Genomic DNA, 17,369 nt, shown 5'->3' with positions numbered 1-17,369 from the left:
ATTACACGTTAGACATTTGTTAGGCTTAACCTAAGCGAATGAAAGAAAATGGAGGACATAGCCAGAGCACAGCAGGGTCAGTGGGGGTGAAGTTGCACGCAGCCGTTCTTGTGCTTTCCCTCCGCTTGCTTTTTGGTTAATATGTTTTTTCTGGAAGTAAGCTCTGGTGTGGTTTCTGCAGGGATGACATCTCATGAGTATGGAGGAAAGGTGATTAAGGACTCTGAGTACAGACGCTATGGTGAGTAACTTCTGTCCATTTACCTGTGGTGGATTGGCCCTATTAAAATACAAAATGGAGGCAGTTGTTGCCTTTTATGCTCCATGATCACTCTTAGAATAGAATTGCTAACCTACTTTACCCCAGAGTCCTTCAACAGTTCAGAAATGTGGTGTGCTGGCATCATGCAGGTCCTAACATGTCTTGCTTTTTCTATGTGGATGTCTTGCTATGTAGTGGCCAGGCTAAAAACTGCATTATTGATGACTGTTTAATCAAAGTTTGCACATGTCACTGAACTACCTCGCTGCAAAACTTTGCATCAACCCAGTTAATTTCTTTCCACCAGTGGGTCTCAAAATACTTTGATCATGCTCACATTCCTCTGAGGCCACCCTTCCTCTCAGCATAACAGCCTCTGTGCCTTCATGCATATTGTCTTTTGTTGCTTCTTTCCATCCTTGTAGTTCCAGCTAATCACAAGCCAGATTTTAAACTGCGCTGTCTGTGCTGTTGTTTGCTGCAGCTGGCAGACATTCAGCCTTGTTCACAAGTGAGTTTGCTTGCTGTCTGCCAAATACTCTGCATACTTATTGGGAGCTACTGGCTCTACATGCTCCGTATAAATGAATTGGGCTTATTTCACAAGGCCAATTACTAAAGAGATGTATCCTGCAAAGTGAAGTGGTGAAGGTGCAGAGGGGAGGCGTTCCATAAAGTGTTAAATCCCAGAGATAATCACCTGACTTGTTTACTCGTAGGTAAGGTCAGAGTAACTGTCCAGAAGGCAATTAAGTTACTTACTGGTTAGATGTGGTCACTCCAGCGGTTGAGCCAGACGTCTGCCGTCTCACCTCTGGTGGGCAGGTAGATACCATTTCTATGCTGACCTGGTTCTGCTCCTATTTTGATAGTCCCGATAACAGTTTTGAGCAACTAGGGTTTAGGCCTTTAAAACAAATCTTCTCATAAACATAACTCCAAGACTATTTGACTGATTATTCTGAGCCCTCTATTCATTTAGGTACTCTCTAACTCAAAGTAAGTTCTCCTCTTCTTTGGTGGTGCAATTGTCAGTCACTTCAAGCCTTGCTAGCACATTCTCGGTAGGACCAGCTGCACAACCGCATCCCTCTTTCGTTTGATTCCTACCACATTATCCTCAACTTGTTTTGTCTTGATAAGTATGGTAACAGAACACACAATTTAGCCTCTCCGGTTGGTGGATTCTGACACCGACCCTTGTTGCAATTCCACATATGACTAAATGGGTTCAGCATCTCAATGAGCTCCCTCAACCTTCCGGTAGCTTTCATTATCTCTCAGGTCATGCAGTTCCTCCACTCTTTGCTTTTCCTTGGCGGTTCTGGGTTCTGTAGCATCTCCATCTCTCTTCTGCTGCTAGTAAGATGTCTTTTCTCAACAGGGCTGGCACATTAACACACTTCAGATCCACATCTTTGCCAGCCCTACCACTTACTCAAAAGATGCTTGTATGTATAGTGATTTATACAATACAAATCAACTATAAACCGAGTGCTGTATAAAATGGGTTAGCAGGCACATCCAGCGTGATAGTGGTGTGAGTGTGGACATGTAGTTTCGTTTGGGGGATGTGTAGTCTCTTAGAAGAGGGTGTGTTTTATCTGAAATGTGCTTGGTAAACCTGTAGGATGATTTCTTAGCATTTCAGAAGATCCCTAGAGTAAACAAAACATTGATAGTTTGAAGGAGGGGAATAAGGGCTTAAGTTGTATTTTACCAGTGAGCTGCGTATAATGTTCCCTTGGCAAAATGTACTTCTGAGGGTCGTGGTTAGGTCTTTCTGGGTGCATCGCCTTAAATGTGGTTTATTTGAACAGGTTGTGAGATGGGATTTGGGAAATGTCTTTGATGCAGTTCAAATTGTCTCCCCTGATCTTGCTGATTTTGTCAGTGAAGAAATAGTTGTTGGCGCTACAGATTGTTGTAGATTCTGGTATTGCAGGTTTAATTAGGGGGTTGTTGCAGTGTTTGCAGGTTTTGAAGAGTGCCCAGGCTTTTACTCTTACAGACACTGCATACTAGGTATTTTTGGCAGTGGTCATCGGGTTCCGCAGATACGCTTAGGGACTTCAGTTAATAGAGGTCTTCTGATAATTGGGATTCGTGCATGCTGTGCTTCTTTTTCGTAACTCATTGTGGTGCCAATCTGTTTATGCTGTTGATCTGGTACAGGATTTCCTCAGTGATGACATTGATAGTCACAGCTTTTAGAAAGGCGTAGTTGTCTCTCATGAGGCTGTTCGTGAATGCTAGACAGATGCGGTTTTCTTGTAGGTGGCTCATGGAGAAGTTAACAGAGTGAAGTGATGAGTGATGGTTTTGATTGGCCTCAGTGGTTGGGTGCTGTGCTGGAAAAGTTGGATGGGCATTGCATCATGGTCTGTCCTGCACTGAAGTAAGGCTGATAAGAATTCAATGTCTGAGGACTCAGTTAAAAGCAAGTGTTCGCTTGATGTCATTAAGTTCTATGCCACGTTGAGTTTAAGGAATGGGTGTCAGGTTTTATTGTTTGCCGTTAGTTTGACATTCCTATAACAGAGTTTTAGGGATGTTGTTGTAGAATGGTCTATATATCAATTTGTCAAAAGATGTCTTTGTTGGTCTGGGAAGGTCATTTGAAAAGGTGGAAGATAGTTGTCTGTATTTGTTGTTGAGGAACTGGCAGGACGGTCGATGGAGGTGAAAATTGGAGGGTACAGACTGAAGACATTTTGGAGATTACAGAGTGGTTCTGTGCTGCCGCTCTGCAGGATGCTGTACCCTGTGGGAACAAGGATGTGGTAGATGTGTTTTGTGGTTGAGGAAAATAGTTTGTCTTTGAACAAGAAATTGAGTGCATCATGATGAGATCTGTCCCTGGCGAATGGAGGACTGCATTGTTTACATGAATGAGTATGAGGGTGCATGACGTATGGTTGACGTGGGATGGTTAGATATATGTTGTTGGGGTTATAGAAATCATGCAGAATGGATGTTGTGTGTTTCTTGTTTGCACATTCAGACAAGTTCCGCCCTTATTATCAATACCCAGGCAAGAATACCCTGAAGTGCTTCCAGAATGGAATGGCATTATGCACTGGTGACCTGCAGTGGACAACCTAGTCACATGATCAACTGGGAAGACCTGTATGCTGGGACCATCTTTTTTCAGGTTCTCTGGTGGAGGTGCATGAGAGCCTCTGTCATGGCAGCTAGAATCTGTGCACAAGGCTGCTACAAGGAATGCACTCTTCCTGTTCTCTTTAGGGCCTGAAGCCAACTAAACTGTCATTGATTCTATAATTCTATCCTTCCCCTGAAGCCAATAGTAGAGGCGTCAAAGTTTAAATGATGACAGAGACGCAGCTTCCACTGATAATGCAAGCACCAAAAAGCACCTAGCTTTGATGGTTAAGGCTTGAGAAGCAATGAGTTTAGCCAAACTAACTTTCATCCCCCAAAAAGGGTAGTCTTTCCAATATCTGCCTTGGGAAAACGGCACATTTTAAAATGCTTTAAAGAAACACCTTGTGTGGAATAATCAATACTCCACACTGTTCCCATCCAAATTGAAGAGAAACCAGGTAGGCCATAAAAGCAGCGGTCCAAATAAATTAAGCTTTTTAGTTTCACGTAACTCACTGACATAATCTGTAGCACTACCCTGCTTTTTACCACTACCAAGAGGACCACCCCTGGAAACACTGGGATAAAATAATTCAAACATTGGTGGGTCTATACTTGCACGCACCAGGTGAGCTGCAATGAGGCTGGTTAAAACCCCCCACACATGGCTACAAATTCACACATTTCTCAAATGGAATTCTGCCATTGCCAAACCAAGTGTAAAGTTTTGGAACAGGAAAGGTTAAATAATAAAAGTCCCATCACAGACCCTTCTGCTAGGTCAGGGGCTCAGACAATTTCACTGCAGTGGCAAGCTTGATTGTTGGCATCTTCCCTCCAACAGGAAGTCCAGGATACATGAAGGAATTTGCCATTTGATGAGCAAGGTTAATGCACATACATAAACTTATGATAGTCTTTGACTTTGAGCTTTGTCACCTGCATTTGCATCTTTTTAATCCAATCCCTTTTATCCGAAATCTACTCTATGGACATAGGATGCAATGCAGTCCCCAGGATGTCCAATCAGAGGCTATCAAAGTTTCCAGTATTTTCTTCTTCAGGTGTTCAAACATCTGCATTACATTCCACGCTTTAGCTTCAGTTACACTGCTCACCAGTGCACAGACTCTTGGTATAATCATTTCTGAAATGTTGGCACACTTGAACAAAATTTCTTCTACCACAGACACTTCGAGGGTTTGCTCTATCATTGCCATAGAAGGTTCCCCTACAAAGAAATGGGAGAGGTCTCTGACCTTTTAATTTATCATTCCTAGACCTATTCTCAGTGATGTCATCCAGTAATTCGTGAACCTCTACAACCTCAAGCTGCTGTCTCATGTGGAGGTCCAAAAAGCAATGAAATACCACCACCACTGAAAAACATCCAAGCTTTAACCTCAGGGACATTTCTCTGGTCATAAACGGTTATGGGAATGAAATGGAATCCCCATCTGTCCCTATAGTTAAGTAGGGGCTGCCCTGCCTCCAACAAAACTAAGGATAGTGTCGGAATGTCCATCCAAAAACAAATAGTCCACTTCTCCAAACCTATTTCCGTCCCTCACACTTCAAAAGAAAACTATAATAATAGCTTCACCCTGATTCTAGAAAGTTGATTTCGTCCTTCTGAATGCGTTTTGGCAGTTTGTGACTGTGGAGGAGTTCTCCTCCTTCTCCTGGCTGTCACTAGACCGTCCAAGGTAATTTCACACAGTTAGAAGGGGAGGTCTTTCTTTCCAAGGTCAACTTGGGCAACTTTCCACAGTTCCAAAAAAAACAGGAGGATTTCTCTTCCCCAATCCTTTCTTAGGCTCTCTTCTTGCATTCCCAATGATGTCTGTGATTTTGACAGAGCGTATCTTTCTATTCCCCCGGTCTTCTCTTGTAAAAAGGTATCTCTCTTCCCTTGGTCTTCTCTTTCACTTGTGGGGGTCCTAGGGTTTTCGCACTGTCCCCTGTTTTGTAGAGCACTTTCCCAATCATTAGCTTTATAGTTTTTCTCCCCCAGGGGCTCGCTCCTTACCCTTGCTCCATGGGCTGCTTCTTTCCCCAGCTCCCAGCTTCTCCAGGCTTCTCTCGCCAGCTCTTGGTCTCTGCGAGTTTCTCATCAGCTCTCAGCCTCTCCGGGCTTCTCTCGCTGGCCCTCGACTTCTCTTGCCCCTTGAAGTCGTGCAGTGGCTCCACATATCTGGGTCCCTCACAGGTGTAGCGGTACTTTCCCCCACTCGCCGCCAGATACCTACTTCTCCCGATGTGGTCTGTGGGTGTCAGCAGCATAGGTTGGCTGCTCAGCGTCCTGGTCTCCCTCGGTCCCTGTTCCTCGCATGGCAGCTCGCGGTTCCTCCAGTGAGGATCATACACATAGAGAAATCCTTCCTCGCTTTTTTCTCTTTGGCCAGATCATGTGAAGGAGTATCTTGACTCTGGTTCCGCGGAGGGCTCTTCATTCCTCTTTTCTCCTTCCTTGTGTCAGTATTTACAAAGCCATAACCTTCCTCCCTCTTCTTCATCACGGTATGATTTTCCACACACTCATAAACGGGTCTACACTGCATTAAGTAACTATGAGCAGAAAGAAGAGGTACAGAGGTTTGGTATGTAGCGGTCCTCGCAGTGTGTGTGGATGTGGTTTTGGGGGTAGTATGGTAATTGTCATACCGTGTTCTACCTCGATAGTCTTCACCTTTCCCACAGAAGGGATCCCCTCCCATGGGATCCTCCCGCTGAGTACCACCTCAAGGGGGACTATCAGGTATGGGCCTCACCTCCCTGGCCCCATGGGAAGGTCAACCCTCTGGGGGAAAGGTGACGATATTGAGGGATTCATCACACTCCCCTCACCAAGAACCGTTCACTGCCCAATACAGAGTACAGTTACCCTCAGATATTAGCATGGTGGTTTTGGAGGCTTTCATGGCCTCATAAATGTATGTGGTGCCAAATAACCACCGGCAAAAAGATATTGCTACTTCTAGAAGCTTATTTGGGATTAGTCCAACACTAGTAGATAAAACATACTCTATTAGTCCAAGGAATTCTTCCCATTGAAGATGCCCATTCATTAGGATAAAAAACCTTTCTGGTCCTGAAAGATATACATACATACTTCTAGAAAAATAATGTCACATGCAAAAAAACAAAGACAACCACTGCATGCGGTAACACATTCCCTAGGCCACCTCTTCAATCTATCTGGTGAAATGAGTTGAAAGTGGACTCTCGCAAGATCAGCTCCCTGAGAACAACTTATCGGACAGACTATCCTCCAAGGCCTCTGAATAGATAGCAGATTTGCTTCTTGGATGGGCTGTGCAAGCAGGTGCTTAATAGATGGTTTTCTCTGTAGTCAAGGGAACTACTATATGCCTTTCATCATTTCTACTAATTCCCAGAGTGATGAAGCAATTCAGAATCTCCAGTCATGCTCACAAATTCTGATTTCACCAACCTGACAGCTCCCGTTTCACTCTTGTCCCTTCCTTCGCCGGTTAGGATGGTTGTTAATTCTGTCAGGCGAGAATGGTAAAGTTCTTTAGCTTTCGCCGGGCTGTTATTACTGCTGCATTTCAAATGAGAAAATACAGCTCATAATGGGCTTTACGTAGTAAAAGGTCTGCCCCAGGACTGCAGGTCCTCTACCAGCCTAATCTGTCTCTATCTCAAATATGGCCATAAAGCAGCACCTTTTGGCCTATGCTCCCATATTCAGGGCTTTCCCTAAAATCCCCCACCACCTGTACGCACTCTACCCAACCCTTGGACTTCAACTTGGCACTTCGGAATGAATGCACACATCCTTGGAATGAATAGTCTCCAAGGTCTTCCTTCCAAAAAGACAGCCTTCTTTGTGAACCCTGACAAAGAAAATCTGTTTTTTTAAAATCAAACTTTTATTTATTATGCAGGACTAATATTCCAAAAGCTCTTTAAAGCAGCGAACAAACATGTCTTTACCCCGTCTTACACATATACTCTCCTCCTTGGCAGCAACAAGGTTTTTCAAAGAGTGGTGAATCCATACATATCACCTGGGAACATTCCTTTTTAGGGCACCATCACTTCTTTTTGTAGCCTATGGGGTTCTACAAAGGAGTAACTAGAGCAACAAAGCCACTGTATTGAGATCAGCAGACTATTGTATTAGGCGGTCCTCGGAGCACACATGTCTTGGTCGCCCCAAAAATAGTCAGAGCTCACTTGATCATAACCAAAATGGAATTAGGCCTTAAAGATCTAATCTTATGAAGACCAATTTGTGTAGCATCACAGCTCACTTGTTTTGTAGGTCCCATTTACTGTAGATATTGTCCTGTTTTTGGTCTGGAAGTTCTTGAAAACATCCTTGCTTAAAACAAGGTGTCTGGTAGTCTCTGCCCTGATCTATTTTTTATGATGAATTCACCTTTCAGCAGACTGGCGTAGTAGTTGTTTTGTGGCTCGCTCATAGTTAAGCAGCAACACCAACCCTCTACACCTATTACCATCCTTAGGCCAGCTCTTTTATATGGTTTCACTGTGGAGCGGAAGCTGGGTTGATGCACAGCTGAATGTGGCAAGTAGGTGTGCAAGAAGATGTGCATGCATTTGTTTAAGCAGCACTTCTGTTTCCGGTCCTGTCGTTAGGTCACAGAACACCCACAATTTGGTACAAGAGAGTTCCACATGTGTAAATAACTCCATCCATTGTTGTACAGAGTTATACATGTTCAAAACGTACGTATATGAAAAATGTGTAATGCAGTATGATAGGAGGTATTGATTTGTGTCTTCTTAAATTAACAATATTTGAGTGTTTTACACATGCAAATTCTTAGCTGCATTGTTACTCTGCATATCGATTGTGCATCTTGTCATCAGATAAGCCTACAGTATGATTTCTTGAAAACTTTAATTGTCATGGTCACCAGAATCAAGCATCAAATTCCACTTCCTGTTTAGTTTCACAAGAGGAGCAGCTATAGAATGTCCTGCACGCCAAGGAAGAGGAAGGAGAAGTTTTCTGCAGCCGAACTTCAAATATTGGTGGCAGAAGTGACCAAGAGTCATGGAAAGCTCTATGGGAGCGAGAGAGTCAACTTGAGCCAACCAGAGAGGGAAAGGATCTGGTCTAACATTGCAAAGAAGATCAACACAATAGCAAGGTCCCCAAGGACCACTCGAGATCTGCGGAGAAGGTGGGATGACATGAAAAGACGCACAAAGGAGAAGCTAGCAGTGATGAGCCGGTCAGTGGCTGCTCCCGATGACCTGGGCTCAACACGAATGTCAAGAAAATCACTTGTCAGACGGAGCCGTGGTAACAAAAATATTTGGGCCAGAATCAGTTATGATGATGAGCAAGATCAGGAGGAGGATGAGAAGGAGCCACAAGAGCCAATGGAGCAGAAAGAGCAAAAGGAGGAAGAAAATGAGGTGGAGATTGATGCACCACACATAGCCCTGGAGCTTCAGTCAGGTAAACAGTACAGAAATAATCACTTTTAGACCATTGCAAACCGCAGACTGGTGCAGAAATCTGAGCCATTCTTAGTCAAGGTGTCTTTAGTTCTTATATTGCACCATAAAGTAACCTTATGCTTATTGTCTGCTAAAATTCTTAAAACTGTACTGTCAAATTGGGATACGATCTCAGCAAATAGTGCTTGTCTTTTAAGTCATTCCTATTGCATTATGTGTGTTGGAACAACTTTAACTGGTTGTCCGAAATTAGTATACACAAAAAAAGACAGTGTCTATAAAGCATAGCCATTGAACTATTGTAAATACCGTGATAAAGTAAGATTAACAGTTATTGGGTTTTTACTCTTATAACGCCCCAAATGTCATCCAATAACCCCTTAGAATGTCTTTCATTCACTAGTGAAATGAGGTTGTTTTAATTGATTACGTGCAGAGGACTCATGATCTAATATTTTGATCCCTGCAGATGATGAAGAGGAGACACCTAGTTGCACCTGGGTGCCCCTGCGGACAGTAGAAATGCCCCAAGCGCCAGAGTCCAACATCTTCAACCAGCACCGGGAGGTCCACACGTCACCATCTTCGCCGTCCCCAGCTTCCTCGCCACAGATACAGACTAGGGCTCCTTACCGAAGGCGGGCCTGCCAAACAAACCAGCATGCCAAGAGGAAATATGAGGTTTCTGAGTTTGAAAACCAGTTGATGGGGATTCAGTTGCAACAGAACGGACTCTTGTCCACTTGGTATCAGCAGCAGAGTTCACTCATGATCCAGCAGAACCTCATTTTGGAGAATTTAGTTGAGCAGAATAGAAGGTTGGCGGACAGTGTAGAGTCACTAAACAGAACTCTGGAAAGGTTGGTGGACAATCGCCACCCACAAAAGGAAACTGTGCACTTTGTACAGGATCGAAAGACAGGGACATTGACTCGCCACCCAAATTGTAGACCTGGCAGTGAGTCATTGGGCTCGTCTGGGGTTGAAGATTTCTCTGGGATGATCCTAAAGGTGGAGGAGGAAATTTAGACAATCCTTAATTTCCAAGTGAAAATAAACTTCAAAAGGACAATAATTTAGAACAAAGACATTTTATGATGCACTAACACATCCGTTAGTCTGTATCTCAGTCGCAATGTTAGCTTTTTTTTATAGTGTATAAATACTGCCTCTTATCATATATACTGTAAATACGAATAGCCTGTTTTCCCAGAATGGGGATGGGGTTGTGTTTTATATTTGGTACTGCCCATTTACCAGGAACTATTTTGTATGTTTTTACTTTGAAAGTTATTTTTCATACATAAATTGAAAACTAAACAAAAAAATGAATAACCCTCCAGTCATATTTATTTTGCTAGTGCAGCTCATTTTGGTTTCATTTTGAAAAGAAATATTCAGGTCCACTTTCAAGATGTGTAGGCCATCATTCCCTTTTCCTGTAAATTGCAGTACACCTCAGATGACTGCCAGCAGCTTCTCAAGCTCACTGTGAATTGTTTACAGGATAAATTCTGCCTCTGTGTTAAAGTTAGTGGCTTAGTTTTTGATCATTTTGTCAGCAAACAATTACTGGTGGCATGAACAAGCCTCCCAGGCCTAACTGCTAAGAACAAATAGCAACTCCCATAATATTAATTTTCACACACTGTTCCTTTCCTTTAAAGGCTGGCTTTCCTTTAGCCAGCTCTACTCATGTGTCATGTCCCCTTCCCTCCATCCTTGAGGGCGTCCCCCAACATGGGGACGGTAACAGAACCTTTTGGCAGCAAAGAATATGAGCTTCACCTTTAAATTTAGTATAGCGCGCATGGGCACTCCCAATAGGCCCCGCCCTCCATCGCCTCACCTCAGTCCCTTTTTCCGCTCTGACGTGAACAGACTTGGCAGCTTGCACAGGCTTCTTTCTTTGAAATTTGCGTTCTTCCCCCTGCTATTTCTTTTTTTCCAATCTTGCCTCCCTGCATTGCCTCGCCTTCCCCGGCGCATGTTGGTCGTGGGAGGCTTTTCCAGGTGCACCTTGTGGGACCGTTCCTTTCCAGCGTCAAACCCCCATACACTTTTCTTGGAGTGCCTGGGACCCGACCACTGCTGGGACGTGTGCCAGCGTGCTGCACCCTTGCTCCATGTTGGTTCAAGCATTGTCTTTCTTGCTGGAGAGCGATTTTCAACATTTTCACCATCTGGACATCTGAAGGACTTTGTCTCTAAAGCATTGCGGCATGACAAGGTTAGTTACCTCTTCAACAAAGCACCACAGCACAGCGATTCCTTCCCGGGGGTGCCGTTTCAGAAGGGTCCTTTGGGCACCTCTACTTGAGATATGCCAGAGGCCGTGAAGGCTACCGGCATATGCGCCGAGGTGCTCAGAGGCCCTAACAGGTGCTTCAGAGGGGCTTGCTAGATCTTAAGACCGCACCGGGGTGCAAGGGCCCTTTGGGCTCTAGCTCAAAAAAGAGGACAGGGGAGTCTTGTCTGAGTTTATCGACTACCGGGGCTTGCATCGAGGTTGGTCAGCCTACCTGAGCTATCTCTGAGGTTGAAGGTCAGCACCAGAGTACCACCAGTCGCTCGACTGAGGATATCGCACATCCTGCAGTACAATCCGAGGTCCCTGAGGCACAGTCAGGGCCAGTCGGTTTGGAGGCTCCAAGCATTCCTCAACTTCCGGCGTCAGACCCCAAAATGGCAGCCGAGCACATGGCACTGCCTTTCAGGCCTGTCTCCATCCAAGAGGACAGGGTCCTGCCCAGTCTCCAGAATGAGGCGCCTTGGTACCCAGGTCCTCCTTCAATACCGTCGCGAAATGAGCAAGGCTGGATCTGGGTCCTGATGCTCGGGTGCCACGGTCTCCGTCTTCGGATTGGACTGCGCAGGGTGGCATCAGCCCCTCCCTTCCTGCTGGGGGTAGGCAAGTCTTTGTTGATTGGTCACTGCAGCGTTACCACCATGCCAGTCAATTCTGGGGATACCCACTAAAGTGTCCCAGAGGGGCTGAACCTACCAGGCCGTCTAGTGCCCTGGAGGTTCGGGAACAACCACAAGGTCCCATTGCTCCATATGGTCAGGCTCTCTGCCAGATCCAGGCAGCGTGTGAGGATTGCTTTTTTGAGCGTTTCCTAATGCTCATGAGGTCACAACAGATTGCAGATTACCTTAAGGATCTTATCCGGGACATGGTGCCCCAGATGATGCCTCCCAGGCCTCCCCCACTGAGGCCTCTGCCATAGCCACCTGCTGCTGCGATCCTGGTTCCTGCAGCTTAGCCTGTGCCTCATCCGCAGGACCCACTGCCTCCACTACCACCTCAGCGCCCGCCGGCTCTGTTTCCCCAGGCTCTGCACATCCAAGCCACAAGCCCTCGGGGTGTGCCAATGGGATCAGCGGGACGCTGTTTCCCCCATGCTCATGACGACACTGACAACAACACAGAAGTCTGAAGCCTCTGCCTCGGTCAATGCGTTCCATGATCGGCTTCAGGGGCTCGCAGAATATTTGGGGATCACTCAGCCAGAGTAGGCTCAGCATGGTGTGCTGGCTGAGGTCTTGGCTCTCAAATCAGCCAGCAGGTCCGGCATTCCTCTACAAAAGGATGTCCTTTCAGTTGCCTCCAAGGTCTGGGAGAAGCCTGGGGCCAATTCCCAACTGAATAAGTGGCTTGACGGTTGTTTTCTGCATATGGAGAAAGATCTGGTGCTGCTTTCTGTGCACCCCCAGACGCTTTCGTCAGTGGTGGAGGCAGCCTCTTTTTACTCTAAGCCTTCGGGGTCCTCGTCTTCTGCGACCAGTTGTCTCTCCAAGGAAGAAGTGTTACTTCCTTCAGCAGGAAGGTTTACCTTAATTCTGGGCTCCACCTTCGGCAGACAAATGTGGATGCGCTTCTGTCAGCCACTAATCGGAAGCTGATTTTCTTCATGACCTTCCACTGGAAAGACATGCCGCTTTCAAGGCGGGCATCGCAGAGGTCAGGACTGTTGCGCAAGATCTTATGGAGTCTGCTGTCTCCAATATAGACAAGGCCATTAGGGGCATGTGTGTGGGGGCGCAAATGCAGAGGACTGCGTGGATGCATGCCACCAAGTTTTATGCCGACGTCCAGGAGCAAATCCTTGACCAGCCCGTCTTTGAGAGCTCGGATCTGTTCTACTCGTCGAGCGATGACAAGCTGACAAAAAAGAAGACTTCTACCCAAACTGCCAAGTCTTTAGCTGTCTTGACCAAGTCTGGGCCAAAATCATTCCCCCAGAATCAGGGCAAGTCCGACCATAAGCCTCAGTCGTTCCATGGTTTTTGGGGCTTCCAGGAGCGGAAAACCCATCAGCCGGACAGGTCACCGAGTATACACCAGCGGGAGCAGCAATGCACCATAAGGTTATTTATTTTCTCCATTTCCCCCTCCCCCACCCTGGCCTCGGATGGGATGAAGCAACAAAGTTAGTCGGGAACCCTGGATCTCCTGTTGGGGGTCGTCTCACTCTTTACATCGAGGCGTGGAAGCACATATTCTCAAACCCTTGGCTCTTGATTGACTCATCGAGGTTGAGTCTTCCCCTTCCTTCCCCTCATCCTTGTTCACTGCCGCTGCTGCAGATAGGCTCCTCAGCTTTACTGAAGAAGATCCTGAAACTATTGAACATGCAAGCAGTGGAGCCAGTTCCCACCGCCCCCAGGAGATGGGCTCTGGTTTCTATTCCAGGATGTTTTCAGTACCCAACAACAACCGAGCTGAAAGTAGTCCTTGATCTCTTTCTTCAACCTGTTCCTACCCCTCGAACGCTTCGATGATCACGCCCGCCCAGATTGCGGAGTCACTATGCACAGGAAACTGGATGTTGTTCCCTAGACCTAAAAGATGTGCATCTGCATGTCCCCATCTTTCAAATGCACAGTTTCTGCAGTTCACGGTCATGTTGCACCACTTTCAGTACAAGGGTCTGCCGTTTGGCCTCGAAACAGCCCCCTGTGTCTTCACTAAGTTCATGACCGCGGTGGAGTATCCTCAGGCTAGGTGGTCATCACCTGTTTTCTTATCTGGATGACTGGTTGGTGAGGTCCAGTTCCCTGGAGGGGGCACTCCATTGTGCCAGATGCTGGCGGATGTGCTTTTCCAGTTAGGGTTTTCGCTGAACCAGAAATCCCAGCTGATATCCTCCCAGGTTCCTGGGAGTCAGGTGGGATACCGCTGCTCAGAGTGTCTTCCCTACACCCGAATGGCTGCTGGCAATCCGCAAGACGGTGCTCCATTTTCTTAGCAACTTCCCAACATCAGTGTTGTGGTCTCAGAACTTGCTGCGTCTACTGGCCTCCTGTATCGTTGGTATTCCACACACCATGCTCAAGATGAGATGGCTCCAGCTGCATTTGGAGACGTCGTGGGACCAGGAAACGGGTTCACAGTCAGACTATTTGTTCCATCTACTCTTCATCGAGACCTACACTGCTCTAAACCGGGGGACAGTAATGTGGGTTGAGCAGGCTGGGCTCCAACACGTACAAAAGCAAATTGGGCAGCAACGTCCTGAATCCTCTTTCCTGTGGGCAGGCCATGTATCAACCGCTTTGCATCCCAGGACACCTACAAGTGCCAGCTGTTTGCATCATGGGTGGGACGGGCAGGGGGCGCATTCCAGCTCTCCTGGGACAACCTCAACGATAATGCCTTCCCTCCTTCTCCCTTGCTCCAGAGGCTTCTCTGCAAGTTCAGGGCCGCCGTGGACAGCAGGCTTCTCCTCATAGCCCTGAACTCACATTTGAAGCCCTGTTTTCTGACCTTCTCCAGCTCAGGGACCAATCCCGCTGAAGATGCGCTCTGTGAGCTTCCTTGCACAGCAGGGGGTGCAGTACAACACCCAGATCCGGTCAGGCTAGCCCTAGCAGTTTGTCCCCTGACCAGATGAAACTTATCGGCCAACAACTGGGATATAATTCATGAAGCTAGAAAGCTGTCATCAGGTGCGGGAGCATGGGAAAGACCCCCCTGCTTTGCTCCATGGATGATGTCCTTTCCTTCTCAGCCCATTTTGCCCATTCCCGGGTTCACGTTGACACCTGCCACACCTTCTTGACGGCTATAGGGGCTTAAAAATAAATCAGATGATTGCGTCTTTTCTGCAGCGGGCCAGTGGTCAAGGCTCACCTCAAGGGTTTGCCGCAACTGTTCCCACCAGATCATAGAGTGCATCCTATTTGCATCCTGAATGTGGTGCTTTCTGCGCTTCAGCGCAAACGGTTTGAGCCATTTACCTCAGTGGACCTCAGTTGGGTAACACTGAAGATTGTTCTGCTGGTTGCACTCACGTCTGCGCTGAGGACCTGCAGGCTCTGTCGGCTTGCAAGCCATTTACAGTCTTTAACCATGATAAGGTGGTACTTTGCACCTATCCTAGGGTCTTGCCGAAAGTGGTCTCTCCCTTCCATCTGAACCAGGAGATTTGCCTACCGGTCTTCTTTCCCAATCCTCAGTCAGACGCAGAATGGTCTCTGCATTCTTTGGATCTGCTGAGGGTGCTTAAATTCTCTCTCTCATGGACAAAGCCGCTAAGGAAGACAGAGGCTCTGTTTGTCATGTTTGGGGGCATGGTCCTTTGGACTCAGGCCTCTAAGGCATCCATTGCTCGCTGGATGGTTCTGACCAATTCTGAGGCTTGCCACAGCCATGGGCAAAAAGGTGCCAGAGGGAATCCACGCTCATGCAGTAAGTGCCAAGGCCACTGTGGTGGCGTTGCAAAGGCATGCCTCCTGGGAGACCATCAGCAATGCAGCTACTTGGGCCACACCCTCAGCTTTCTGCATGCATTACTCTTTGGACTTCAGCTTCAGGAAGGAAGCTGTGTTTGAGCAGACAGTCTTATCAACCCAGTAACTCCTCTCAGTGCCTTTCTCTCCTTTCCCTCGCCTCCCTTCCCCTCCCCTCCCCTTCCCATGTTATCCCTTTGGATAGGACATTTCCGGCTATCATAGGACCCCTAACAACCTTCCTTAGAAAGATCGTTATGTGATTCATTCATTCTATTACATACTAAATCAAGACGATTTGAGAATGTATATTGGAATCGGACATGGGTAGGTTGGTGCTCTATCCTCTTCTGACATACACAAGGTCTACTCCATGGCAGTCAGGTTCCAATTTTTAGCAAGTAATTACCCATGTGAAAGTATTCCCTACAAATATAATGTATGCCTGTCAATAACCCACATCCCTCCAGAATTCCACTGATCTACCTGGGTACATTTTTCCAACATAGTAGGACAAGGTTGTAGTGAATTCTGCAGAATATTGAGAGTTGTTTACCATGCATAGTAGAGTTGGGGTTGTCAGCAGTTTGCAACAATATTTGTCCCGAATCCCAACATCTTCAAACTTAACTTCCTCTGACACCATCAGAACAGAATAAATGTTCAAGACAAGATGGCTCGTACCAGTTGACCACTGTATGAGCCACTCAGATGGAGTGAGCGCCCTTATGGTCCCTGGTGCGACAACCAATATCTCACCTGCATGCATTATTCTCTTTTACATTCTCTCCGACCAAAATAATATTTACACTGATCCAAACCCCTTCAAAGTACAGAATATATCGGCAGTGTTTACATCTCCCTAAATTGAGCAGGTATGGATATCCTATGGCTCCTGAATATTGGCTTTATTGATTTCAACTCCTTCCAAGACAGTTTACATTTCTACCTCACTATTGGCATTCACCTCAACAAATTCCTGTGTATGCCTTTAAATATTGCCCCAGATCGGAGTACTCAGAGTTGTCTAGCTTTCATGTTCTAGACTATAGAAGTCACAACTTGAGACACTGGAGAACAGGTGCAATGCATGATCTGATGCAGTTTTATGTCCAATGTTTGAATTTCCTAGGAGTCCCTTAGCAATTAAAATACAAAAGTGTTATCAATTGGTTTATATGACTGATGTGCATGACAGTAAAAAGAGTGGTCTGTCCATTATGGATGAGAGGGCGTATTCTTCCAGGCATCAGTGGCCCAAGTCTTTTATGTATCCCTTTGGATTTGGGCCTGTGAAAGGGAGTCCCTGTAAGGGTACCCCTAATTCTAAGTCTGTCCCTTAATTATGCTCACACCAGAATAAATGCACCCCTCTAGGGAATTAAGGCCACGAGTCTTTATCTTGCAAGGATAACACATTTAATTTGTACAGAAGTGAGTATAGGGCAAAGGACTCTGCACCTGAGCGGTATATACTGTCCCTCCACCGCTCCAAGCTCCTGTATACTGGTGCCGAGGAGGAGCCTTATATACTGTTTAACTTTGATATTGGATACTGGCATGGCCCATCCAAAACTGTCCTCCTTCCCTTACAAGGGATGCTGCAGTCTTCCTTCCTGCATGGCCGTGTTTCCATTTGGGACATACTACGTAGCATATTGCTAGCTATGCAAGAATACATTGTAGCTTCATTTTTCATCATTTTCCTATATTATGAACATATATATATATATATATATACATGTGTGTGTGTGTGTGTATATATATATATATATATATATATGTGTGTGTGTGTGTGTGT

General features: G+C 46.2%; 1 protein-coding gene across 4 annotated transcripts in view; it reads left to right on the top strand.

Annotated features, from left to right (window-relative positions):
• The window catches only part of TSNARE1 (t-SNARE domain containing 1), a 1,594,453-nt gene extending 1,584,304 nt beyond the window's left edge, over window positions 1-10,149 (top strand). For 3 of the 4 annotated variants that reach the window (XM_069621721.1, XM_069621722.1, XM_069621723.1), the window contains 2 exons: window positions 8,315-8,831; window positions 9,303-10,013. In XM_069621721.1, the coding sequence (XP_069477822.1) occupies window positions 8,315-8,831; window positions 9,303-9,862 (1,077 nt within the window). In that variant the 3' untranslated portion in view covers window positions 9,863-10,013. Of the gene's footprint in view, window positions 1-8,314; window positions 8,832-9,302 lie in introns of all 4 variants that reach the window. The other variant, XM_069621720.1, reaches the window with a different exon arrangement.
• Window positions 10,150-17,369: the final 7,220 nt, after the last annotated feature.

This window comes from Ambystoma mexicanum, chromosome 5q (assembly GCF_040938575.1).
Source record: "Ambystoma mexicanum isolate Mex_15411 chromosome 5q, UKY_AmexF1_1, whole genome shotgun sequence".
In the NCBI taxonomy this organism is placed as follows: Eukaryota; Metazoa; Chordata; class Amphibia; order Caudata; family Ambystomatidae; genus Ambystoma; species Ambystoma mexicanum.
Note: the sequence above shows the minus strand (reverse complement) of the source record. Positions and strands in the feature narration are given on the sequence as shown.